A 27,499-nucleotide genomic window follows, 5' to 3' on the forward strand; every position below is an offset into this window, starting at 1 on the left:
ATGGCCTTGCGGGAGCATCGCAAGTATAGGTCACACCCCCTTCCCACTAGGCCATGTCCCCAAAATTTCACTGCATGCAATGTCCCTCCTTGCAACAATCAAATGTTGGAAGGTATGGTCCCGTCCTGGGTGGATACCTGTGATAGCTTTTACATGGGGAAGGGGAGATTACAGCCTCCCCGTTTGTTCCAGACCATACCATTTTTTGCAGCCGAGAGGTATGCCGGGCCCCGGTAAAATGTTGGGGGTGTGGCCTAATCACAGGAGGCATGGCCAGCTACTGCAATGGGCCACACCCCCAAAATGTTTAGGGGGGTGAAAAAGCAGTCTGAAGTGTCGTCCCCCCCCCCCCCAACATACCTCCCAACATACCTCCCAACATGACCCTCTCCAGGAGGAACACATTGCTCTGTTCCTGCACCTCCATCTTTATTTATAATTGTCATCACCTGTGCAGAAGCACCTTCACAGATGAGGGTAAACACACATTAAGATGAAAGTCCAGGAGCAGAGCATTGTGTCCCTCCTGGAGAGGGTCATGTTGGGAGGTATGTCATAGTACAGCACAGGAGAGAGCAGCCCGGGTGCGGGGATGGTGCAGCTGGTGACACAGGGCTGGGGGCTCTGCTTGTGTGACCCGAGATGCTCTGCACAGCAGCAGCACCAGTGCCCAGTATGGCGGCCAGCAGGCGGAGCCAGGCCATGTCACGGGTCAGCCCCCGGGGTTATATGTAGCAGGGGCACGCAGGCCTGCGGCTGCTGCTGCTGCTTCGGGAGGCGGCATGGATCAATCGGTACCGCTGGAGGATCATGAACTGCGGGAGGCGCAGAGGGATTACCTGGACTTCTTAGATGATGATGTACGGGCCTGCTCCCTGTGCTGCGCCCGTGTCTCGTAGGTGGTGGCCAGGCCTATTGCCCGGGGCGTGCCGCCGCCTGCTCTGCACGCCGTGTCCGACTGCTGTGAGCGCGGTATAGCGCTGTGTATGGTGTACGGTAGCGCGCACTGCCGGCACCGCAGCTACGCTCGCCCTGGCACACCCACTACTGCCTGGCACTGCCCACCATAGGCTCCTCTGCCGCTGCGGCTGGTTCTGTGTTAGTGGGTCCGCGGCCACTTTTTAATGCATATATATGTATAATGGCGGCTGGCTGTAGTGATGTGAGTGTCAGTGACAGGGATGCCATCAGACCAGGTGGGGCTCAGGAGGACTGACAAAATAATCAGGGCCCCCCTCCGCCTGCTCTAACCCCTAGTCTGCCTGGTGAGGCCACTGGGGTGTCTGCTGCGCAACTCTACCTCTACATTGCATCAAGGGAAACTTTTATTTATTCATGATGACAATTTATACTTTTATTATAATTGTTCTTTCCTGCCCTCCTGGAATGGCTGGGAGGGTCCCCTCCTGGCCCCCTCAAATTGGGTCCCCTCCTGGCCCTATGAGGAGGGCAAGTCTCACGCATCACAGCTGAAGACCTCGCTCCCCCTTCCCCGCTGTACAAAATTCCAAATTTCTCCGGTCCGTGGATAGAGGCGGGCTAAAATGACGCAAACCGTGTAATTTTGTATCATTTTAGCCCCTCCCCAATCCGGGGACCTGCAAATTAATGCAGCTGACTGTCATGGGGGCAGGGCTTTGTGATCTCAATCTTGACTCGACACATAGCCTCGTCATGCTCCCCTTTCACTCCTCTCTGGGTTTCTCCCGGAGAGGAGTGATAAAAAGTAGGCAGGTATGATTATAATTAGCGTCCAGTACTGGGACCGGTACTGGAGTCCCTGCAGTTCCCCTTGATGGCAGCCCTGGTCAGTGATGTCCACCTGACAGTGATGTATGTCTAACCTCCCATTTACATGTGTCTTACAGCAAGATCAAGGCGTGTATCATGGGAAAGTGCGGGATATGATTGCGGCAAATGAGCATCGCCTCATTATCAACTTGAATGATGTCAGGCGCAAAAATGATGGCAGAGCAAAAGCGTGAGTCCTTTCTCTGAGATTACCTGGGGTGTTATACTATATATCTTCATACTATGGCTTCAGCCATACCCTGCCCTCAATCTCTACACTCCTTTGTACTTCAACTCTCCCTTTAAATAAGCCCCATATAAAGAAAAACTAGGAGTCAGGCTCAAATATAATCTTGTCAATCAATAAAAGCTAGTTATGCCCCTTTCCCACTGCAGGTCTAAAACGGTAAATTGCCAATTTTTCAGCGCAATTTACCGTTTAAGGCTGCAGTGGGAAAGCCCCAGAGTTGAAATACCGGTTAAAGATAACCGGTATTTCAACCCGTTTAAAAAGCAGAGTCCTACACAGTTAAATACCGTTTTTAAGGCAGTGGGAATGCCTTTTAAACGGTATTTAAACTCCAGGCAGTCCCTGTGCCTGATGAGAACTAGAAGTTCCCACTTTGCGCATGTGTCATGAGCGCAGTGCATAATAATAAGCTGCTCATTACATATGTGCATATGTAATGAGCGGCTCATTATTATGCTCTGCGCTCATGACACCTGTGCAAAGTGGGAACTACTAGTTCTCATCAGGCACAGGGACTGCCTGGACCCCGTATGGACCCCCGCTGCCTCCCCATTGCCCTGCATCCCCGGCCTGGATCCCCGTGCAGGTAAGTACAAGGGGAGGGGAGATGGAGGCACAGGGGGTTAGGCACTCTTTACACTTGGGGGGGGGGGGGGGGGGTGGGGGGGGTAGGCACCCTTTACATTTTAAACGGTTCACTGCAATGGGAATGGTACTTAAACGGTAATCTGCTGCAGTAGGAATGCTAATACCGTTTAAAAATACCAGTACTTAAAACGGGTCTGCAGTGCAGCATTACACAGCTGCATTGTGTTTAGCCCTGGACAGCTAAATACTGCTGGGTTATGTCCAATTTTGGTCTACTACTTGACCTACCCTAACCCTTTCAGTGGTGTTTTTTTTTTTTTTTTTTTAAAGAGCTCCCCACAGAGAAGGTTATTTTTGGACAGGTATCCCGAGAAAAAAACTCACCTATGAGGGCCGGGCGGCGATGCTGTGCACTTGATCTGCCCTGCAACCGGCAACCCAGCTGTGTGTGGTGTGACGTTAGCAAGGTAAAACCGCACACAGCCAGGAGGAAGTAGCCCGGGCAGCAGCTGAAGCTGAGCACGTCGCTCAGCTGCGCTGCCCGGCGCCAACGAGGGGGAGAGATGGTGTCCATGTGTCAATCTCCTGTCTCAATCCATTAATTGGTAGAATAGCTAATCACAGCGTTCCATTATCAGATTGAATGTCTTTCAGCTGTGTTTTGCTATGTTTTTGTGTATAAAGTTACAGGATTCAAAATGCTAATGCCACTGCAGCGGGGGGGGGGGAGGGGGAGGAGGAGGAGAGCGCTTACTCTGAGGTCTTCCTGTATGTCACTTCCGCCCTCAGCGCTGCGGGAAATCTCATCTACATGTTGCTGCTTTTGGGCGAAAGGGTGCGCTTTTCACTTTCCCAGGCCCTCAGTCCCCTCAGACTGCAGCGAAGTATCTGCCCATGATGCTCTATTTCATATCTGTCCTCACTAATGTGTCCTTTATTGTCAGCGTTTTCTTCTAATATGCATATGGTCTCCTAGAAAACATATAAACATAGCCAGTTATGTATTTTTCTGGTGCTCACACTTGTAGTGTTAATTGACCTATTAACTCTTCGTTGCATGATTTAAAAAAATTTTTTTAAATACTTTCAGGCTTCTTGTGTATTGTACTGACAAGTAAGAATAATGAAAACAATCACAGGCAAAAAATAAAACCCTCTGTAGCAAATTAGAGAGAAAAACCCTCTGTAGCAAATTTGATACACCGTGTAATGGTATACCTTATGTATATGGGTATGTAACAAACTTGCAACCGTATGCAATGAAGGGTTAATAATAAGTGCATATGTACATATATACAACCATATAGTAGAACCAATTAAAATGACAATATAAAATAAAAATGAGAACATGCGACCATATAAGACTGATAATAATAATGTGTGTGTGTGTGTATAGATAGATAGCGGATCCAGGGAATGGCCGGCACTCCATAAATCAATGCACAAACAGCCGGGTGCCCTACCAGAAGAAGAGGGTGAGCTCGCTCCAATACAACGATACAGCGAGGGTGGCACTCCAGAAATAAATACAGAAGTTGTGAACCAACGTTTCAAATGTTATTCCAACCGGGAACACGCGACTTGGGTTACCGTGGCAACCTGTGTACACAAAAGTGTATATACGATAAAATACAGACATTGGTGATCATTTCATAAACAGCCGGCCATGGACGAGGGTGACGGGCTGCCTCCGACGTTTCGGGGATGTACCCGCTTTTCAAGGTGCAGAGTGATAACAAAAAACAAGTGATAAGACTCTTACCTTTATCAGGTATGAGAGAACAGAGGCGGCAGCCCGTCACCCGCGTCCATGGCCGGATGTTTATGAAATGATCACCAATGTCTGTATTTAATCGTATATTCACTTGTGTACACAGGTTGCCACAGTAACCCAAGTCGCGTGTTCCCGGCGGAAGGGCCAGAAGTGAGACACATGCCGCTTCCGTCTATATGCCGGCCACGGACGCAGGTGTAGGGCTGCCGCCTCTGTTCTCTCATACCTGATAAAGGTAAGAGACTTATAACTTGTTTTTTGTTATCACTCTGCACCTTAAAAACGGGGTACATCCCCGAAACGTCGGTTTATCCTTGCACTTTTTTTATGGCTACATAAAGTTTTCTACGAGTGCCGCCATTTCTTCTATAATCTCAATCTCTCTATCTATCTAGATAGATAGATAGATAGATATATAACGAGATCTCTATATATCTTAAAAGCGCAGCCCACACACCTATATAATATATATACAGCGGGGATCCGGCACTCCTAGATTCAAATGACAACAGCCCTGGTGCCTTACAGCCTCCAGCACTCCCACCACCCCCGTTGGGGTTTGTGCCCTCCTAAGGGGCTATGGTGGACCCAGTAACATGTAGTCATAATCAGGCGGCACTCGAAGTCTCCTGGAATTTTTATTCTAAACTACGAGTGCCGCCGTGACCCAGTCTATACATCCTCCGGGGGCATCCCGATTCTCTAGCAGGAGGGCACAGTCTTACAGTCCTGAATTATCCCACACAAGCATTGGGAGTGCCGCTCCATCCAGCAATGATAGATGGATATAGATTGTTTTGTTTGCCAGCAGCCACTAGATGGAGTCTGAGAGCAATTGTTGATCCAGATGGGTGCGCACAGCTGCTTGTGCAGACTGTACTTTTATTTGTTTTTCCAATGGGCTGGTTAGTGCATAACCCGTGCTATACACTTTTGCATACTTGTTACACATTACCATCTTTTTAGAATGCCTGTTGAGTTTATCCTTTAAGGTTAGAAATGTGCACCTTATATTACCGTTAGTATTGTCCACACCGTAAAGTGATCAGACATGGGGCCAGATTCTCTAAGCTTCAAAAGTGATAAAATGGAGAGCGATAAACAGCCAGCCAATCAGCTCCTACCTGCTATGTCACCGACTGTGTTTGAAAAAATGTGAGGTAGGAGCTGGTTGGTTGGTTATCACTCTCCATTTTGACGCTTAGAGAATCTGGCCCATAATGTGATCTATTCCATTATACTAGAGCAGTGTCATTAATTGGGCAGTTTACTTTCAGATTGCTGCAGAACGCATTTGGGCAGGTGGTGGCATTTCAAAGAGCCTTGAAGGATTTGGTAGCTTCAATTGACGCGACATACGCTAAGCAGTTTGAAGAGTTCGGCATCGGATTTGAAGGCAGCTTTGGGACGAAGCATGTGTCTCCTCGTACTCTGACTGCAGGTTACTTGGGAAATTTGGTCTGCCTTGAAGGAATTGTCACAAAATGTAAATAGTCATTGCTTATAATTTTCTGTGCATTATTTACTAAACAAAATCCGGAAATAAATACTTAAAGCTGCATCACACAGCTGGGGTCTGTGCCATGTAGCTGCTTTTCCCCTGGGCTCTGTTGGTTCTGTACATACTGTAAGTACCAATGAAAAAACATTACATCTTATAAATTAAGGTAGAGAGGGGAGGGTAAAGGCCCCCATACATTAGGCCGCCTTGTCCGAAGGACATGTCAGACCTAATCTACTGACCACTCCCCTGGGGGGGTCACATACGATTTGGCACTTGATGTGCCAGGTTTTGCATGTGATAAATCGCATGCGATTTATCACATGCAGTCCCCCCGGGGAGCTGCTATCAGCGGGAGCTGAGCAGGGCATCGGGGCTGCAAGCAGGCAGCGGACGCAGCCTGTAGTACCTGCGGTGGAGGGAGCCAGATGCCGAGCGGGGGACTGCAAGCAGGGAGCCAGGCAGGGGAGGCAGTGGGTGCACTGGTCCAGGCGGTGAACTCCGCGAGGGGACCAGAGAGCAGAGACCGGGTAGCGTAGGGGAAGCCGGGCAGCAGCGGGCGGACATAGAAATGAATTAACAGTCAGTGATTGGCTGAGAGCTCTCTTAGTCAGAGAGCTCTCAGCCAATTACTGGCTGTCCATTCATTTCTATGTGCCCGGCTTCCCCTACGCTACCCGGTCTCTGTCTCTGATCCCCTTGCGGCGTTCACCGCCTGGAAGTATCTATTTGCGGCATTCCCCCCCGCCCAGCATAGTGTTCCCACTGCCTCTCTAGCCCGGCTCCCTGCTTACAGTCCCCCGCTCGGCTCCCTCCCCCGCACGTACTATACTCTGCATCCCCTGCCTGCCTTGGGCTGCACATAAGATTTAACAAATCTTATGTGCAGCCCGTCCGACCTCCCGAATCCGACCCGATGCACACGGGACCGCGCATCGGGTCGGATGGGATGTCTGCACATGCGATTTGGCCCGATTTCACGGCCCGATTCCTCCAAATCGGGCCCAAATCGCATAGTGTATGGCGGCCTTAAGAGTAGGATCACAAAATGCAATACCTTGGTTTCTCACCAGGGATATCTGAGAAACTGAAGCACTCTAGGAAAAATATTTGCATGGCGGGAGTAGGACCTTTTGTGTATCAGAATGGATGCCATAGAAATATCCAATATATGCAGCAAATATATATATATATATATATATATATATATATATATATATATATATATATATATATATATATATATATATATATATATATATATATATATATATATATATATATATATATATATATATATATATATATATATATATATATATATATATATATATATATATACATACACATACACACACACACACACGAATCCAGAACAGCAGCGGCACTCTGAGACTTGTACAAGGTGAAAACAAGTGAATTTAATGTCTACATGTTTCGGGGTACTTCCCCCGTCTTCAGGACAAAAGCAAAGTGAGCCGTCCGTTCGCCGAGGTGTCGGCGTGGGGAGGCGGCTCTGGAGACGCGGGAAAGCCGGCGGGAGGGGTAAGTTTTGTGTGGGGTATTTATACCACTGTTTGCTCACTTTGCTTTTGTCCTGAAGACGGGGAAGTACCCCGAAACATGTAGACCTTAAATTCACTTGTTTTCACCTTGTACAAGTCTCAGTGCCGCTGCTGTTCTGGATTCGTATACTCCAAGCAACTTGCTTGTGCAGAAGGCAACTGAGCAGGTTTACCCCAAGGGGGGTCAGAGTGCCGGGTTCACGTGGTTACTATATGTATGTGTTTTTTTGGGGTTTTTTTTGCTAAAAAGCTGGGGACGTGATATGTAACTGGCACTAAACATGTGTAAGAAAATGATTGCTTGCCTTTCAAATGCAGTGCCTGATATAGTACACAAACATTTTTCATGTTGTAAACCTTGTTTCATGCACAAATGTAGTTCTGTGTATTTCATGTGTTCTGGGGTATCTTGCATTTATGTTGTGTGTGTATATACACATCAGATACAACATTTAAATACAAAAAGATTACAGAATACGGAATAATCTATTATCCAAAATATCCCAGGATGGACCAGTATCCATATCTCAGGTGCGTCCCTGCATTTGCAATGTAAAAGGGGTACGAGGGAGCAAAAAATCAATACTGCACCTGTGTGAAACCATGCTGCACTGCAGATGGGGCAGATGTAAAATATGCATAGAAATGGTTTGTGAGGGTTGCTTCCAAACTGAAATTTCAGTGTAAAGCTAAACCTGTTGAAATATTTGTGACCTACTTGCAAAAGCAGACAGTATTTTCTATGCACAGAAAAAATATAAATGTATTTGATCCTCTTCTATCTAGGTTCCCTGGTGAGACCTAAGGTCATGCGAAGTGTTCATTATTGCCCAGCTACAAAGAAAACTCTTGAAAGGAAATATACTGACCTTACATCGCTGGAGCCATTTCCATCTACTGCCATATACCCCACCCAAGTAAGTGATTTTATTTCTAGAATGGTTCATAGCATATTTTGGCTTCATTGATGTCCCCTGTATCACTGTCGTGTTTGCATGCTCCCAACCTGTTCTTTTTTTTTTTTTTTTTTTGCCTGGTCTTTGCTTTTTAATGTCCTTTATCATTCATATCTGTAACTGTCACAGGATGAAGAAAACAATCCTCTGGAAACAGAATTTGGACTGAGCACATACAGAGATCATCAGACTCTGACTATACAAGAAATGCCAGAGAAAGCCCCAGCAGGACAGCTCCCTCGTTCCGTTGATATAATTGCCGATGATGACTTGGTAGACAAATGTAAACCAGGTGACAGGGTCCAGATAGTGGGGATATACCGCTGTCTTCCATCCAAACAGGGAGGTTTCACATCTGGAACATTCAGGTATGCAGTTAAATGCATTGATCTGTAAAACTTATTTTTAATTTTGGAGAACACAAAGAATTCTAGAGTTATGCTGCCCATACACTTAGTCCATACACACTGTAGTCGCCCAGTGTGTATGGACCTTTTAAATCTCTCTGCACATGTTACATTTGCTTCACCTACAGTGCAACATGATTTTGTTAATTTCATTTCATTTGAGAGACTTTGATTTTGCGATCAACTCTGAAGCATGCCCAAAGTACAATATGGGGTCTATTCAATTAGTTGGAAAACTGCTGATTCTGTTTTTTTTGTTTGTTTTGTTTTTTTGTCGAATACATGATTCGACCTATTCAAGTTTTTTTTTTTTTCCAGCAGGTCGAAATGCTCTGACCTGTCGGAAAACACGTGGAACTGATTTGGTCGCACAATTGAATAGGTATTGTCGGATCCATTCTGACAAATGCATATCAGAATTGATCAGACTTTGGTACTTGTGTATTATCTGGGCTCCCATGTTAAATGCACCCCATTTTTTCATACCCCTACTATCCAACTACGCACGGAGTTGATTTTATATAGTGTGGCGAGCGCAGCGAGCCACCGTGCCCGAAGCGTGGTGAGCGGACGCGGTCTCATAAGAAAAACGGGAGCCCAGATATTACATAAGTACCCAGACTTCAATTGACTATACCCCTATGTCGGCTTTCGTATACAGCAGAACATGAGACCTGTCCCATTTTGATTATGAAAATGTATCTGAGCCTTGCCTGATAAATAAGCAAACCTGAATGTGTTGCTCTATTGTAGTTACATGTGTGAGGCTGCTGCACACACTCTTCCCTTTAGTATGCTGACTGGCAATGGAGCCAACCTCATGTTTCTTATGATGGGTCACATAACAGTACATCACAATGCAATGATCCCCATTGTAGTTTATGGAAAGAATAACAGAATGTGAAATCAGACTGACATTGTAAGTGCAAAATGAATGTCCCAAGCTCATGAATGAACAGGAGTAAACGTGTTTGTATAAACCATTTGCAGTATTACAATTTTTTTCTGAGACTTTCATAGTCTATAACCAGGTGTGCCAAGAGGGGGTGGAGGAGAAGGTTCTAATTGCTTATCCTTGTTTGGAGGGAACTGGTGGGGCCCCAGGAACAGTGCACCCCCCCCCCCTAAGTACACTTGCTTGGTCTATCGTCCAATGATACCGGTCTTTCACCTCTTATTACCTATACCATGTGTTAGGGGTGATATATATGGCATTTGTAAAGGTTGTCACATTTGCATATGATTTATAGTTGCACTTTGCAGGTGTGTTTGGCTATGTCCAAAAACAAGGCTATGAAGGACAAGATGGAGTCTGGGGCTTCTGTACTGTTTCTTGCAGGACCTGCTCAGTCAAGTTAAAGATATGTAATAGAAGTACAGACCAGAGGCCGCTAAGGCATCCAGAGGAGTTACTCCCTCATCTCATTCAGTGCAGGCCTTGGATCCTGAGGCTGACTAACCAGGAGGAAGACTATACCTCAGATTTGAGTTCTTGTCCAGAACAGCGTACGAAGGTGGATGTTTCCTACCTTAGGGCCTTATTCTGGTTCACTCTCAGGCAAATTCCTTCGCAAATGTACAAAACCATGTGCTCTGCAGGTGGGGCAGATACAACACGTGCAGATAGAATTCGATTTGGGTGAGTTATTTTGTTCCTGTGCAGGGAAAATACTGACTGCAGGTTCAGTCTGAAAACACAACTACAGTGGCTGATCTCAATCATCAGGTAAGGATGCAAAGTTTATCCACCATGAGAGAGGTGACTCGCATCTTCAAGTGGGCAGAGCGTCATCTTCCAGTAATATCTGCAGTGTTCATCCAAGGAGTCCTTATTTCCTACCTGAGCTGACAGGACATACACCCGGGAGAGCCTCCTTCATATTCAGCCTCTATTTGTCCCTACAGTGGCTCTGTTAAACTTGTCTTTGGTGTTACAAGCAGCTCCATTTGATCCATTGGACTCTGTGGCTTTAAAGTGGCTGACAGAAAATACTTTTCTGCCTGGCTAATGCCTCTGCCTTGGCTCTCGTCTTTCAGATTTTCTTTGAGACACCGGTCCTCAGCAGAAAAAAGAATTTATCAAACCCAAATCGCTATCTCCTGTTTCATACACTTAAATACATGAATACATAATTTTAATTAGAATCCACTGTATAACTAGTCCAAAGTTATCTGTAAAGAGTCTCCAATCACAGCTCACACCGGGATATTACCCGGGTGGGGTGATTTAGGAGAAAAAAAAGAGATACAATTGGTGCAATACTTCCAACACAATGCAGGCTTTTTATTGTCTCATAATGCACTCACAAATAAGCGATAATAAAGCGTGATAGTGTCCCAATAGGCAAATACTGCTGGGCATTCCACTTTGGAGGTTTTTAATTGCAGATCTGGTGCCCTCACAAACCAAACTCCCACACAGGGTATTTAATGATGGGGTTGGTTGGAGAAGAAAGAACAAACAATTGGTGCAGTAGGTCTAAATCAAACAACAAATTGAATTAATTAAAAGCACTCACAAACATGTGATAAAATAAAGCATAATACAAGTCCAAAGTGGCAAAGGTTGCTGGGCTCACACAAGCGGAGTTCTCTCACCCACGGAGGTTACAAGGGAGGTCCAGGGCGTCCAAGTGCCAGCTCAAGGTACCCAGTTCTCCATTGGGGAGCCAGCAGTCACGTCCGCAGCACACTTAACACGTTTCGGACCACAAAGTGGCCTTCATCAGAAGTGTGCTAAACACTAGTCATGTCCATGTATTTATACCTGTTCCAATCAGTTTCTCCTGTATCAGCTGTCCGTGCGCTAACTCCCTGTAATCCCATGTACCAGAAACCAGAAGTCAAACTCCGTGGTTCCTGCGTCCCGGAAGTGATGCAAATGCCTTCCAGCGTTCAACAAAGGTTGAGGTTGCCTTCCTAAAATGGTCTCAAAATGCCATATCAATGAAGAAAATGTAGTTCCCGTTTTCAATCTCCTAATCCTTCCATAAATTATATATTGTTGGATGTGGTGCAAGCACTTCAGATTTATGTAGAGCGAACGAAGTCTATCTGTAAGTCTGATGCTGTTTGTTTTGTGCGGTTTTCACAAGATGTTGGCCTGCTATCAAGCAGATCTTGGCTAGATTGTTTTGTATGACCATTGCTCAGGCATACAAGGAAGCAGTTCTACTGATTTCTGTGGTTCTCAAGGCTCATTCCACTTGGTCTGTAGGGCCTTCATGGGCAGCTAGTCATGTAGCATCTGCCAAACAGTTGTGTTATATACATATTTATATCCATTTCTATTCAATTGATAACTTTGCCTCCTGGGATGCTGCATTTGGGTAACAATTTCCTTGTTCAGCTCAGGAGCGTCCCCTGCCTTAGTGATACTGCTTTAGGACATCCCCAAGGTAATTTGTGGAGCCTATTTATGCTGTATTTTATCAACACACCCTGTACGTTACCTTGTAATCTGTTTTTTGTTTGCTATGTACGGCGCTGCGAACGCTTTGTCGAGCCTTATAAATAAACGTACTACTACTACTATGGATTCTGAAGAGTTATGGTACTTACCTTTTGTTAACTCTTTGTTCGAGGTCCATAGCCTCCACAGAGCTCCCATACTGACCCACTTGGCTTCTGGGTTTCCTCTTCTAAAGGTTATGCATGACCCTTAATGTAGACTCAAATTTTCCTACTGTACTTCCTTCAGACGAAGGTAATGGGTCCTACTTCTAACTATTCCTTGTCGGAAAATCCTCAAGAGCGTTTAACACTATTCTGGGTCTGAGAAAATTCTACAAGTTTCTTAGGGTCACTGACTATAGAATGTAATCAGTGATCGTATTCCCCTGGCCATCACCAAAATAATTTTCTCACATTCCTTGACCTCAAGAGCTTACTTTATTGTCCATTTGGCAGTTCTGGTTATGGAAAGCTTGGAACATGTGGTTATTAATGCTGGTAGTAACCTCCAACTAGACTAGAGAATGTTTGCGTTGCAGACAAGATAGTCCCCTTGCTACAGCAAATACTAATCCTGGGTATGCAGGTAAATTCTGACTGTCAGTCAATATACAGTGCTTGGTACAGATCAACAGTAACAAAAATGTTTAGACTATTGGAAAACAAAAAATTTTTCCCACCACCTTATGGTTGATCCTCTTGACATTGTGAACATGTTTAGTCTACAGCTGCTCCTACTGCCATTCTGTCTCTAACCTGATTGCAAAATATGCCACAAGGTACGTTTTACACCTAGAATTGCTAATACTTAGGAGACTTCAGTGCTACAGAAATTCCTCTCCTCTCTAAGGTATTTCAAGGTTCATGGTCACTAGCATCCTCCCGCATCTTAACTACTTAACTATACGTCCCCCCACCAGTGCCTAATATTGCCCTCCTCTTCCCTGAATGCACTTTCCTGCTCCCAGCATATTAAATGTTCATTTGCAGTCTGTCCCATTTGCTCTGTTTTGCAACTAAGGTGCTATTAATGGAGAATGTCAAGATGCCCAGCAGACCTAGAAAGTGATGTTTAATGCAAAAGGAGGCTACAGTAGATATACATGGACATGTCTGTATATGCCAGATTTGAGCTTTTAACTGTATATTCTAGAAAGAATACAGCCTGGCTCTGTCACTTGGTTTTATTTTTTTACAGTGGCTGAGGACATCCTTTTTTACCATTCTGGCAGAGTATTTTCTCACGGGATGCAGTCACCATCCCGGCGGTCGAAATCCCGGCACTTTGTCCCTCTGTGGGTGTCCACGACACCTAAAGAGGGAGAATAAATTAGTGTGCCGAGCTTAGCGAGGTACCGGGCCCGCTGCGTGGTGAGCGCAGCGAGCCCGAGGGGGGGGTGATCCACGTCCCCCCTTTGACGGGATTTCGACCGCCGGGATTACATACCAATCCCGTTCTCACAGTAATCTTATGCAGCTTTATGCACCATGATAAACCTTTGTGTGTGAACTGTCATGGTATTTAGCTGTACACAGTCATGGCTTCGCATTTATGATCCTTTATCAAACTAGTAATATGCATAGGCTGATTTTTACTTTTTATTTTATTACATTGGTTTAGGACCATTTTATTGGCTAATAACATCAAAGCAATGAGCAAAGAAATTGCCCCAACATTTTCAGGTGACGATGTTGCAAAGATCAAGAAATTCTGCAGAGTACATTCAAAGGTAATCTTTCAACGAGGATTTAAAATTGGCAACAAACAGGGTAACTATGTTCTAACACTTTATTTGTTGCAGGATATTTTTGACCAGTTAAGCAAATCTTTGGCGCCCAGCATTCACGGGCATGAGTATATTAAGAAGGCCATTTTGTGTATGCTGCTTGGCGGTAATGAGAAGGTCCTGGACAATGGGACACGCATAAGAGGCGATATTAATGTTCTGCTAATAGGTAAAGATAAACTGTAGCCAATTGCCCCATGTAGTTCGGGGAAGTTTGAGTGGAATTTATGCCTACATTCACTCTGCACTTCTAGGTGATCCATCAGTTGCCAAGTCTCAGCTGCTACGCTACGTGCTGCACACGGCTCCCAGAGCTATTTCCACCACCGGAAGGGGATCCTCTGGGGTGGGGTTAACAGCAGCAGTGACAACCGACCAGGAAACTGGCAAGTACATTTCATTTCTATTCTAGATGTCATCTACTGAAGTGGGTTTAGTCAAGAAACTGGACTGTCTAGTATGTAAAAAGTAGTGCTCTAAATCCGTACCGCTCTAGGCCCTGTAAAATTATTTCAGCAATGGTATATTCCACTAAATCCGTTCTTGTGGCTTTCTAGGAGAGAGACGTCTGGAGGCCGGTGCAATGGTACTGGCTGATAGAGGAGTTGTCTGTATTGATGAGTTTGATAAAATGTCTGACATGGACAGGACTGCAATCCATGAAGTGATGGAGCAAGGTCGCGTCACTATAGCAAAAGCAGGAATTCAAGCAAGACTGAATGCTCGATGCAGTGTCCTTGCTGCTGCTAATCCAGTTTATGGAAGGGTATGTTTCCTAGGACACTTGTGTATTCTGTGTTACTAATGGCAAGATGTGACTAAATGGTGCATGTATCTCTATCTTGAATATGGCCATCATAAAGTACACAGGACTATTCTACAGAAACTGTTCTTGTATTGGGCAGCATACATGTAGAACGTAAACGATCGACTAAAATTTGTCATTATAGTCGCATCAATGCCATATATACAGGTTGAGTATCCCTTATCCAAAAATGCTCGGGACCAGAAGAATTTTGGGTAACTGATTTTCCCCTATCTCAGAATATTTTTATATTTCAATGATCTATCTTGAGGTATCTTTCATTTATGTTGTACAAACACATGAATACACACATATATTTTATTTGTGCATGAAACAAGGTTTCAAAACATAAAACAAAATTTGTGTACAATCTCAGATACTGAATTTGAGTGGCAAGCAATCATTTTCTTGCACGTGTTTAATGCCAGTTACATATGTCCTCAGTAGTGCCAGTTACATATTACGTCTTCAGTAGAGCAGTTACAGATGTCCCCAGTAGTGCTTTTTAGCAAGAAATGTTTGTTTGTTTTTTCACTTTCTGGAATGTATGGTTTTCGGAATAATTTGGATAAGGGATACTCAACTGGTAGTAATATATTCTAAGTACATTTATGGAGAAGGGGATTTAAGGTTGTTTTAGGAAATAAGTCACCTACTGTATGATTTAAAGCCTTAATATCACCCATATACTATGGCCTATTTCACACGCTCTGGCTCCTGCCGGGCGGCGAAACCCAGCACGGCCAAGAAGCTGTGCCGCACTCAGAAGTTTTCAATGGTGGGGATGGCCCCAGTCCGGCAGCCATCCCTTCCAGTGGTGGGATCCGGCGGCAGCCGGGCCGTGGCCATCCCATGTGAATGGACACAATAGTATCCATTATTAACTACTGTGTGCGGCACGGCATTTGGCCGTGCGGGGTTTCGCTGCCCGGCAGGAGCCGGAGCATGTGAAATAGCCCTATGGGCTAAGAAAGGAGAAATGAGGCTCACACTTGATTTTTCCTTAATAGACCATCTCTAAAGGGCCGATACCTAGGCAGAATCTGCCACACATCACCTATATTTTTGCAGCGCTTTTTTTTAGCCTATTGGTGAATAAGGACTATTCATCCTCCATTTTAATGCATACTTATTAAAAATGAAATTTTAATAACCGTAATTACCAACATCTTTTTCTGTGATGCAAGGGTGCTCCCACTTTTCTTTCCCTTTCTGCCTCCCTTGGCACTAAACAAGTAATATATTATACCCAGTGCTGTTCTCACATAAACTGCCTATGCTCAATTCTGTCAAGCAGTGTGAAGGCTGACCTAGTGAGTCAAAGAGTTATTCAAACCCGGTCCCAACAGTCGTGACCCTTGCCCGTTTTTGGAGCGCTCGCATGTATATTGGCAAGCAGGATTTCATCTGCCTGCCGATCGGCGAAAAGGGGGCGTGTCCACAAATACGGCTGTGGATTGTCGAAATACGGCCGTGATCTCGACAATCCATGGCTGTTCTTGCCAAAACGGGCCCGTCCGCTTTTAAAGTCGGGTCCGTTCTGACTTCAATGCGGTTGGGAAAGACCGCATTGAATAGGCGCCCACCATTATTTCCCTGTGGGAAATAGGGGGGTATTCAAAAAAGTCTGTCTTGCATTTCAGTATCAACTTATGTCACAGGACTGATGCTGAACTTAAGACGTGGAGCGATGCACACCGTGGTATGCTTCAGCCCATTTAACCTTCTCCAAATGGTAAAGTGAAATTGAGAAGCGAAACTTAAAACACCTTTCCCTTCTCTGAATCACTCTCCCTGTACTAGTGTATGGGGAAGCGGGGGCACCACTGGAGAAGTTGTGACCTACTGTACAAGACACAAGCTACAGAAGTGACGTATATCACTTGTATCTACAGTCCATATTGTGGCTGATCTGTTTGTTAAATCAAACTCTTACAGCACAGAGCATTACAGGACATAGACTACAAGGTGTATAAACACTGCTGCATCAGCAATCCTAATACAACTAAAAGCTGCCCCGGCTGCACAAGGGTTGGTGCAATTGTTAGAAGTGAGGGCAGAGGGCCCTGGTTGTGAGCTTCCAATCTAATGATTTGATGCAGATAATGTTGTCCTTTATTGTACTGAGCAGACTCCTCTAACTACCCACCAACTTAAAAAAAAAAAAAAAAATGACGTGGTGTACATCTGGCCGCTCAGTCCTTGTATGTTGTGTTAGATTAGACCTTGTTTTCATCTACTATCTTCATGAAAGCCAAGGGATATTCCCCCTTCTCTTTCTAGATTAGACAGGACTTTTTTTAGGGACCACCTACCTTGAGTATAACAGTCTACTCCTCCCTCACTCCTGTGTCTTTTTTTTTCTCCTGTCTCCTTCTAGTAAGGACAGTGTAGGGTTTTTGTTTGGTTTTAAACAGGGTTACCTCTGTCCCAGCAGGAGCTGGTTGCAGTGGCTCCCTGGGGAGAGCCCCTGGGGGATGGCGGTCGCTGAACTGGATGTATGCCTCTGGTCAGTGCTGTCTGGAGGCATGCAGATCCACCTGGCCTGCTTCTATGTGCGGTGGGCAATTCGGAATACTCAGTAGGGCAGAAGTGCGCAGTAAATTCACTTCTGCCTGCATGCTCTTGTGTGCACCAGATTAATGGTCCCCCGTAAACACTGTTCTGATCATTAGTTCCACTTGTCCATCCTTAGTATGAACCTGACTGACATGTTGGGGTTAAATCAACATTTAAAAGGCGCTTGAGAAGACTGATCAATCCGATATGCTCAGAGAGCGGATCAACTGGATGAAACAGTCGTTTGTTTCAAAAGAGAAGTTTCTGCAGTTACAAAATCCTAAACGTCCTAGAGATCAAGAATGGCTTGGCTATGAGGGCGAAGTATCATCCAGAAGAAATAGAGTTCATTGAGGACTGCTAGTAAAGAATCGAGGGAACTGGAAGAAGACTTAAAGTCTTTCAATCTCGACTTGGTGTAGAGTTTGCTGAAACATTTATAAGTCGATGAATTACAAGGAGGTACCCTGCCCCTCTGAGGAACCATTATTTGAAGAACAGTCCAGAAAAGTAAGAACCTTTCCAGTGCATAAGGTTGTTCAATAATTGATATCTAAAGAATGGACCAATATCGACAAGAGATTGGGAGGCTGTATCCTTGACAAAAGTGCCCAGCGAGGCATGAAACGTGTTGGCTACGGACAGTAAGAACAAGCTGACCGCTGCAGTCCTTCCACACCTGCATGCTAGCTGCTGAAGTCATCTAGCCGCGTCCTGGGACCGAAGCCAATCTGAGCAGAATACCGCTGCCTCCAGCAGTTAGGGTCAGGTAGGGCCAGCATGGGCCATCTCTCTTCCACCTTCTCCATAATGGAGCGTAAACATTTAAAAATAACATTTTATTTTTCAGGTGTCACTCGCTTTCATTAACACACCGCTCTTTTATCATTTTCATTGTCTGAGTAACAAGGCAAAAGAATCCCTAAAATGGTGGACAAGTGGTTTACGAACAATGTTCTTCATTCTGAGTCAAGAATTTCTTGTACTTAAATAGATGCAAGTCTGTTAGGATGGGGTGCACATCTAGCAAACATCTCCGTACAAGGAACCTGGTCCTGGTAGGAAAACCAAAGCTCACTGAATCTAAGAGAAATAAAGGCTGTATGGAAAAAAAAATTTGACTAAATTCTCATCTACAAGTGATGTCGGACCATGTGACTGTATTCTCACACAGATTGGATTTACCTTTAACCACGAAGGCAGGACGGCACCTCCAGTAGTTAAGGCAAATTCAACTCTGGCAGTATCCATGTCATGGGCTAGAAGGGCCAATGGGTCGGTGACTGATCTCAGGCGGCAACATAGTCGCCGGTCCATACTTTGCGTTAAATGTTTTTCTGCTGCCCACTTTGGCAGTCATGTTCTCCAGGAGGCTTTATCCATAAGAAAAACCTCTCGGTGACTACAAATTTCGGTACTTGTGTATTATAGCGGCGCCCCCGATGTGCATCGCGCAATGTTTTTCATCGCATGGCATGCATCGCATGCGATGCGATTTTTACCCCCTATGCAATGAAAGATCGTATAAGCACCATAAAGGGTGCTTTTAAGCACCCTAATGGGTGCTTACAATGTGAAATGCACCCCCACGCCACCCCCCCCCCCCCCACTATAAACGTGAACCCGAAGCGTGGCGAGCGGCGGCGGTACGCGTCCTCTGACCTTTTCATACCCCCACTATCCACGTCGGCGTGGAGTTGAGAATAGAAAGTGTGGCAAGCCCGAAGCGTGGCGAGCGCACGCGGATACCTTCACAGGTATTGGAGTCCCCTCGCGGGCTTCACAGGTATCCGCGTCCCCTCGCGGGGCTCGCTGCGCTCGCCACACTTTCTATTCTCACCTCCCCGCCGACATGGATAGTGGGGGTATGAAAATGTCGGAGGACGCGTACCGCCGCCACTCGCGGGCTCGCCACGCTTCGGGTTCACGTTTATAGTGGTGGGGGTGCATTTCACATTGTAAGCACCCATTAGGGTGCTTATACAACGTTGCATCGCATTGTATGGCATATACAATGTCATACAATTTTAAAATTGTATGACATTGTACAGTATCGCGCGATATCGCATACCATCGGATGCCTTATGGTATGCGATGGGAGCCGCCAAAATACACAAGTACCCAAATTTATGTTTCGCATGCATTATGGTCTCCCTCCCTTTTGTGTTTCGCTTGGGTATGTCCCAGTGTCATGGCTGCCATAGGGATCATAGAAGAAAGTTGTGAATTATACTCACTGATCATTCCTTTTCTTCCTAGAGATCCCATGGCAGCCATTGGTTTCCCTCCCTTGTGTGCTTGTGTTTCTCAGGTACCTTGTTACAGAGACACTCAAAAGACAGGGGTGAGGGAGGAAAAGACTTATACTCAAGGTGGGCGGTCCCTAAAAAGTCCCGTCTTATCTAGAAGGAGGAGTGGAATATCCCAGTGTTATGGCTGCCATGGGATCTCTAGGAAGAAAATGAATTAACAGTGAGTATAATTTACAACTTTCATCTCACTGTTAATACCTTGATTTTAGAGTATATGTGCCCAATAAACAATTATTGTAAACCTACTAATTTTTTTGTTATCAACAGTATGATCAGTTTAGGACACCAATGGAAAATATTGGCCTACAAGACTCTCTACTTTCAAGGTTTGACCTGCTGTTTATTGTACTGGACCAAATGGATGCCGACCATGATCATGAAATTGCAGACCATGTACTGCGAATGCACCGATACAGGACGCCTGGGGAACAGGATGGATATGGTATGCTGTGCGATTATGACTTTTTGTAGACTGCAGTATAGCCTGGGGTGAATCCAGTAGCCGTGGGTAATTTGGCTTAATTACAGGAGATTGTGAACCTATGGTTCAGACCTGCTGTTGGCAACATACATTGCCAATATGTAACCACTTAATAGGTTTTGGTTAATTTTAGACCATATACGGGCTGATATCTGTGTGTGTGGGGTGGTTGTCAGTCTGTCATTTGACCGGCATGGCATTTTATCTGTACATGTATGCCCAGCATAATCTGGATAGATCTGTATGTTCAGCAAGAAGGCAGAGCAGCTACATAACCGGTGTTGCTGCGGTCCATGCAGTCATAAGCGATTACAAAGGACCAGGTGCACTAAGCTTCATAAGTAATAAAATGGATAGTGATAGACAGCCAATTAGCTCCTACCTGTCATCTCAGATGGTGTTTTGAAAAATGTCAGTCAGGAGCTGGTTGGTGGTTTATCACTTTTGAAGCGGGTGCCCGACAGTCGGGATCCCGACAGTAAAAAAACAACTTGGGGTCCCCACGGCCACTGGCTATTCTCCTTCGTGGGGGTCCACGACCCCCATAGAGGGAGAATAGAATAGGTGGCGAGCGTAGCGAGCCACTGTGCCCACGGCGTGGCGAGCGCAGCGAGCCTGCAAGGGTCTTTGTTGCCCTTGCCCTGCTGTCTGAGTCCGGCCAGTCTGAATCCCAATGTCGGGCTAATGACTGTTGGGATCCCGACTGTCGGGACCATATACCACACCCTTTGCAATAGCCATAGGGACAGATGCACCAAGCTTCAGTCATTCAAACATCTACAGCAAAGCACTGACTGTCCAAAATCTAGTTACACAATATAATTTCTTAAACCATTTATAAATCTCTTCTGTATCACCTGAAGTACAGTGCAGGAAAAATAGATTGATCTGGTTGTGAAACAATAGCAACTTTAGTACCTATGCTCAGTAGAGGTTTGACTGCCTCCAATTACCTTATGGAGAGTATATGTAGCAAATGCAGCTGAATGTAAGTTTTCATAGTTTTATAGTGTGCACAGAGTGAATATTTGTCTTCATAGGATTGCCAGGGAAATGCATGGCTGTGTGTGCCGCAGTATGGTCAGACTGACAACAGGATTAGATTTCTACGGTGACTCAGATTAGGTAGCATCTGTCAGCTGAAATTCATACGCCATCAGTGCCTGGCTGTAATAAACTTGGCCAGATTGGGAGCTAGGTAGCTGATCCTGCCAAGAACATATGTTTGTCTCAAAGATTAAGCTGTGCACATGGTTCAGTTAGCAGCCTGTTCAGAGAGGCAGTTCTGCAATTGATGGGTCCAGGCTCCATAATCTCTTGCAGTGGTTCTCAACATTTAAGGTTTCCCAACAAGGTTTCTGAGGCTTTCTGTCTGTTGGGTTAGATGTTACACCGGCTTCCACAAAGCAGATTAACTTGTGTGTGCATGATGAAAGGAAGTCCCCGAACAAAACCTGTTTGGTGTATGTGGGGAATGTAGAACCCCTGCTCTACAGGAAGATACAAGCGGATGGAATGCATCAACAGTAAACATACCACTTCAAACCTTGTGGAGCTAGGGGGGAGAGATAAATGGGGTGGATATGAAATGTTGACATGAGAATGTCAACATGATGTCAGTGTTGACCTTTCTAATGCAGACTCTGATAAAATGTTGACATGTCAGAACATTTAGTCTTGGTGGCCCAACTGGGACTAAGGGGCAGATTTATTAAGCTTGGAGAAGAGAAAGCGGAGAAAAGGTAAAAGGAGATAAAAGAACCAGCCAATCAGCTCCCAACTGTCTTTTTCAAACACAGCTGATTGGCTGGTGCTTTATCTCCTTTTACCTTTTCTCCAGTTTATCTCCAGTTTATCTCTTCTCCAAGCTTAATAAATCTGCCCCTTAGTCTTCTAGTGGTTCTAGCTCATCTTGCCAATCTCTGCAGTCACTTTTGGTTCAGATCTGATTCTCCACATTCCTGTAAATTTCTCCACTATCCCCAACACTATCAACATATCTACCCCTGGCAGCTTAACTCTGACCTCATCCGCATCCTAAGCCTATCCCTCCTGCCTGCAATCTAATCCTAATGTTGACATGCTGAATATCACAATTTTAACACTGTCCACATTGTGGTGTCAGCATTCTGACTACATCCCATATTAATACTGTAGTTCCTGGAGCAGTTGGTGCTTCTAGGTTCAGGTTTGCAGTGTGACATACTGTAGTGTACATTTGCCCTGTAGTCATATCTCCTGCTGAAATATTACATTGACTTTTATTTTACAGGTCAAAACTAATTTTAAAATGTGCATTAATAGTGAATTGTTTTGTACACAGCAATGCCTCTCGGGTGCAATGTGGAGATCTTTGCAACTGATGATCCAAATGCCTCCGATGTCACTGATCAAGAGCTTCAGATTTACGAGAAACATGATAACCTGCTGCATGGACCACGCCGAAAGTGTGTGCCTCAGTAATGGGAATTTGGGGATATCTTTGCTCTGTTAAGTTTTATTTTTAAGTGACATTGGGTAAATGCTTTTGTTTTCAAATGAAATGGATATGATTTGTGTATAGATTGATTTCAACTATTTCGCAACAACTGCAAGCGATTTCTTTGTTACATTTTAAAAGCAAAGACTGGTTACTGTAACAAACTGTAGCTGTAGAGGTACCTGATCTCTTGTGGAAAGGATTTTTTAGATTTCAATTCCTGTCCATTTAAATGTTTATAGATGGTATCATCAGATATCGTGAGTTCACCAAAAATTCCAGTGTAAATAAATAATTTAATGACCGATAAAAACCACTTGGCTTATCTAGTCTGCCCAAAAAAAAAAAAAAAAACATTAGGCAGTTTCTGCTATTTGACACTAAAACTGCATATGTTTCCCAACATGGAGGATGAGGTAATCAGGATAAACTATAGAAAATATGGCCAGGTTATCGGGAATGCCCTGATACAGTAGCTACACCTGTATGTGGAGGCTGACTAATCGGTTAATTGAAGCTGAGCATTTCTGGCAGTTTTTTTTTATTTAAAAAAAAAAAAAAAATCCCTGTCTGGTCTATTTTATACTGTAGCATATAGGTATGAGCATTTTATCCAATCACAAATCAGCCCAATTGTATCGTGCACACCTAGTTTTATGTTAATTTCGTGACTTTACCCAGGGAAGGAAATTGTCATTAATGCTTCACTAAAAGAACGTAAGGCTGTTGTCAGGTCTTCTACCTAAACTACTCATTTCATAAAATAAGCAAATACACAGGCACTGAAATTCTCAACCCAACACTAATCTGCAGTTTGTGTGACTTCTAAATCATAATTAACTTTTACTGTTCTATGCATTATTTCAATTAAAATGTCCTCTTATTTTTTTTCTTCTCCTTACCTGAAGCAAAGCAAAGATTGTAAGTATGCAGTTTATACGGAAATATATCCATGTTGCTAAACTGATGAAGCCTGTTCTGACTCATGAGGCGGCAGATCACATATGTCATGAGTACGCCAAGATCCGAAGCCATGATGAAATGAACAATGACCGTGCTAGGGTATGTGCAGTTTGTTAATAAAATGACTTGTATTTAGATGAACTGTTTGGCTCCAGTGCTTAATATACATGTAGAAACTTCTTGAAAAACATTTCTTTTTTTGTTCCGTTTACACCTTGAGTTATAAGAATGGTAGAAATGAATTCTCCTGGCTGCCATGAAAATTTGTATTTGTATGGGCTACAGGCCTAGCCGACCTATAGCTCTCCAGCTGTTGTGAAACTACACATCCCAGCATGCCCTGGCACAATTTTAGCATACCCTAGTAGCAAACTTCTAGCCGGGCATGCTGAGACTTTCCCAGCTGCTGTAGAACAAGTTACCCAGACTTGGTGTAGATGTTTATTTGCTTCAATTACTTTTTCATGTTGCTTCCTATACAACTAACTGTTTATCTTCACCACCTAGACTATGCCAGTCACTGCTAGGGCACTGGAAACCATGATTAGATTGGCTACTGCTCATGCTAAAGTCAGAATGAGCAAAACCATTGACCTCCAGGATGCTGAAATGGCGCTTGAACTTGTCCAGTTTGCTTATTTTAAGAAGGTATGTGAACCCCCAAGCATATTAGGTGCTCCTGCATAACATGTAACATCTGTCCTTCAGCCACCTTTAGCTTATCAGCTCTGTCCTGTCTACTTTTGGCAGGAGTTGTAGAACTGGGTTATCTTCGAATTGTGCAATTGACCTTTGTTATGCCTGTTGTATCTTTGTGTTTTCTTAATAGTTCAGAAATTGTAAACAAAAGATTATTGATTTTTTTTTTTCGATAACCATTATTGAAAAATTGTACAACCTTGTGGTTTCAAGCTAGCGTTCAATGTAGAAGTCCTCATATGCTGTAAAATGAGTTGCCACATTTGTCTGATTTATTTTCCCCTTAAGGTCTTAGCAAAGGAAAAGAGAAAAGAAAAAGATCTGGATTTAAGTCCAGAAATACCAAGTCAAGAAGGAATGAGGTACAACAGGGGGCGATGTAACCTTTCCCTATTAAAATATGTTTTTCTCTGTAACAGAGGGTTTTATTTTTCTTGCGTCCTGTGATAGAACTGATTTTTGTTTTAAATTCTTCCTCTTCAGGAAAAGTTCAAGGCGAGCAGGGAAAACGTCTGACTCTCAAGACTCTACGGACCCCTATGCTTTCAGCCAGGATGAGAACAGTCAGAGTGAAGGTATATACTGGACCATCACTTTTGTATCCGTCTTCAATGATCAATATTGCTAGCAGTGACAAAATTATGTTACAGATGGAGCGCTTGTTGTCTTTGCAGGGTCTGGCGGTGGATTCACCAGCCGCTGGAAGGGGGTGCGCGCGCATGAGACGCACGCACATCCCCTTCAACCGGAGCTCCCCTGGCGTCTCTGCGCTTTCCCGCTCCCCCCCAACCCTTCCCGTTACCCTGAAGCGAAGACGGGCAGGGTTCCCGCCGCCCGCCTACGGGGAACTCGCACGTCCCAGCCAGATGTAGCATCCGCTCGCCAGTGGGGGTGATCTGGCAAGCCCCAGCGCTGGATGAGCAGCGCTACATCTGTATCAATTAAATTATTTTTAGTCTGTAATTAGGCCATGTTACAAAACCAGCAATGAATATACTTAGTTTATATTTTTCATACCGCAACTTAGAAGCACCACGCTTTATTTCAGAATAAGTGTTTTTTTTTTAAAAAACTTTAGGTTGCAGTATCAGCAGCACAGAAAACTTTAACTCTCAAAGAATATCTGCTCACAAACTATACTTTGCATTTTTCTTAGCGTCTCAACCTGCGAGAACTCCACGGAAACGGTCGGAAAGTCAGGGAGAGCTGATAACAAAGAGTTCATTAAGTCAAAACAGGTAATGTTTTAAATTGTTCTCCGTCTTATGATTGACTTTGCTTCCCATACAATGCTTGGCATTTGGGAATCTGTCACATTGTTGGCAGAAACCCTCCATACTTCAGTATCCCTGCAAATGATTTTTGGTGAGGACCTCTGCAGGAAAACTGTGCCTGTTTAGTATAAACTAATGTGTGAAGATTTGTACTCCAAATATTATATATATATATTTTTTTTTTTTCGTAGAACGAAAGAATTTAAAGCGGCCCTCTTAAAAACCTTTAAGGCTGCACGTTCACAATCTGTCGCCGTTAACCAGTTATTGGAATTGATTAATAAAGGAAATCATGAACCGTTTGAACTATCTGAAGTGAAGCAAGCACTGAGCAGCATGCAGAATGATAACCAAGTCATGGTTTCTGACGATGTGGTGTTCTTGATTTAAGATCATGCAATCTCCTATTCATCAATTAGAGATTTTGAATGAAGAAAAATATATATTTTGTTTTGTATGTATATTTATATAATAAAATAAGCTGATGCATTGTATCCGATATATGATTTAAATACTGTTAAGGTTTTTGTAATAGGTAATAACATGCTATTTGTCTTATAACGGTTTTAACTTTTCACTTATACAGTATCTAATGCTTTTGCAAATGCTATCCTAAATTACTACTGTTGTAATATGGTTCCGTAGTGGGACATATCCATCTTGGCACTAATTACTTGCTGTTATATTGGAAGATGTGATAGACAGCTGAACTTAAGGAACTCTGGAAAATGTTTCCACTGCCTCCGTTCTAATACAACTGTAGGTCTACATGCTCCTTGTACTTAGGTTATAGTTCTGAGCAGGTAATGAATTGTGCACCTGATGCCTATCCCAGACTTATGCCCCATACACACTATACGATATGCAACACCTCCGTTATTATAAAAAATATCCTCTGGGCCATGAAACTAATGCTCCCTCCCCAGGTCAAACACTGAACCATATAGTTCAATGGCGTCACCCAGAGCCCCTGCTGAACATGCAGTCCAATCTGACGATCAGAGTTATTAACGATCCACAGATGCAGGCATCATTAACAATATAGTGGGAACACACTGAACAAAATGCTGGATATCGCTAAAGATAACTTTGTAGTTCATATGCATGGTAATCTTAAGGTGCCCATACACAGTACAATTGCTGGGTGCGATGAAATGCACGTTCCTGCACACAGCTCATTGCACAGCTCAAAAGGTATGTGCTGCATTAGTCTATGTAAAGTTTTAAATGCCTAACTGGTCGTTAACTGTAGGAAACCAAGGTTTCAGTCCTACACTATAAGGGAAATTGCTAGCAAGAACATTTCTGGAGTTGATGTACAGTAGCTTGGTCTCAGAAGCATAGTCTGCTGCTGTAGATTTGCATCAGAGTCAAGATCACAGTGAATCAAATGTTATTTTGCTGCTGAAGAACAAAGAACTCCCATCTATTATCAATGGAAAGATTTTCTGAAAAAGTTAACAAACCAACAATGGAAACTGTACTGGTAAGGCTGAACACTCCCAATGTTCAGCATGTGCCTTTCCAGGTCACCATATCCTGTTACTAGGAGGAGGATCAGTGATATTGTTGAGGCTTTCAATGATCCTAGGCATTCTAGATGCTAGGGTGGGATGTGTGCACTCAATTTAGCAGTTGGTTGTAGTTCATATGGATGCTTATAGTGCACCTACACTATCCTCTTGTCCACCCAAATCACCCCATAAATCATTATCTTCAACCTACAGCCCCCAGCTGTTACACCTTCCAGCATGCCATAATAGCAAAACTGGCAATTGCTATAGCATTACGACTGTGGTGTTAGTTTTTACAAGAAGATATGCAGGAGAAAGTACCTATAGAACACATTTGTAAA

General features: G+C 44.1%; 1 protein-coding gene across 1 annotated transcript; it reads left to right on the forward strand.

The window, feature by feature from the left end:
- Positions 1-707: 707 nt before the first annotated feature.
- On the forward strand, positions 708-26,138 carry LOC146080318 (maternal DNA replication licensing factor mcm3-like). The gene is made up of 17 exons (XM_083187463.1): positions 708-860; positions 1,869-1,981; positions 5,681-5,889; positions 8,256-8,386; positions 8,555-8,793; positions 13,907-14,015; positions 14,088-14,241; positions 14,327-14,458; positions 14,630-14,838; positions 20,016-20,190; positions 22,553-22,676; positions 23,617-23,770; positions 24,179-24,319; positions 24,659-24,732; positions 24,854-24,945; positions 25,527-25,608; positions 25,836-26,138. The coding sequence occupies exons 1-17, from the start codon at positions 783-785 to the stop codon at positions 26,032-26,034; spliced, it is 2,415 nt and encodes an 804-aa protein (XP_083043589.1). The 5' UTR covers positions 708-782; the 3' UTR covers positions 26,035-26,138.
- Positions 26,139-27,499: the final 1,361 nt, after the last annotated feature.

This window comes from Crinia signifera, chromosome 5 (assembly GCF_055691185.1).
Source record: "Crinia signifera chromosome 5, ASM5569118v1, whole genome shotgun sequence".
Taxonomy (NCBI): domain Eukaryota; kingdom Metazoa; phylum Chordata; class Amphibia; order Anura; family Myobatrachidae; genus Crinia; species Crinia signifera.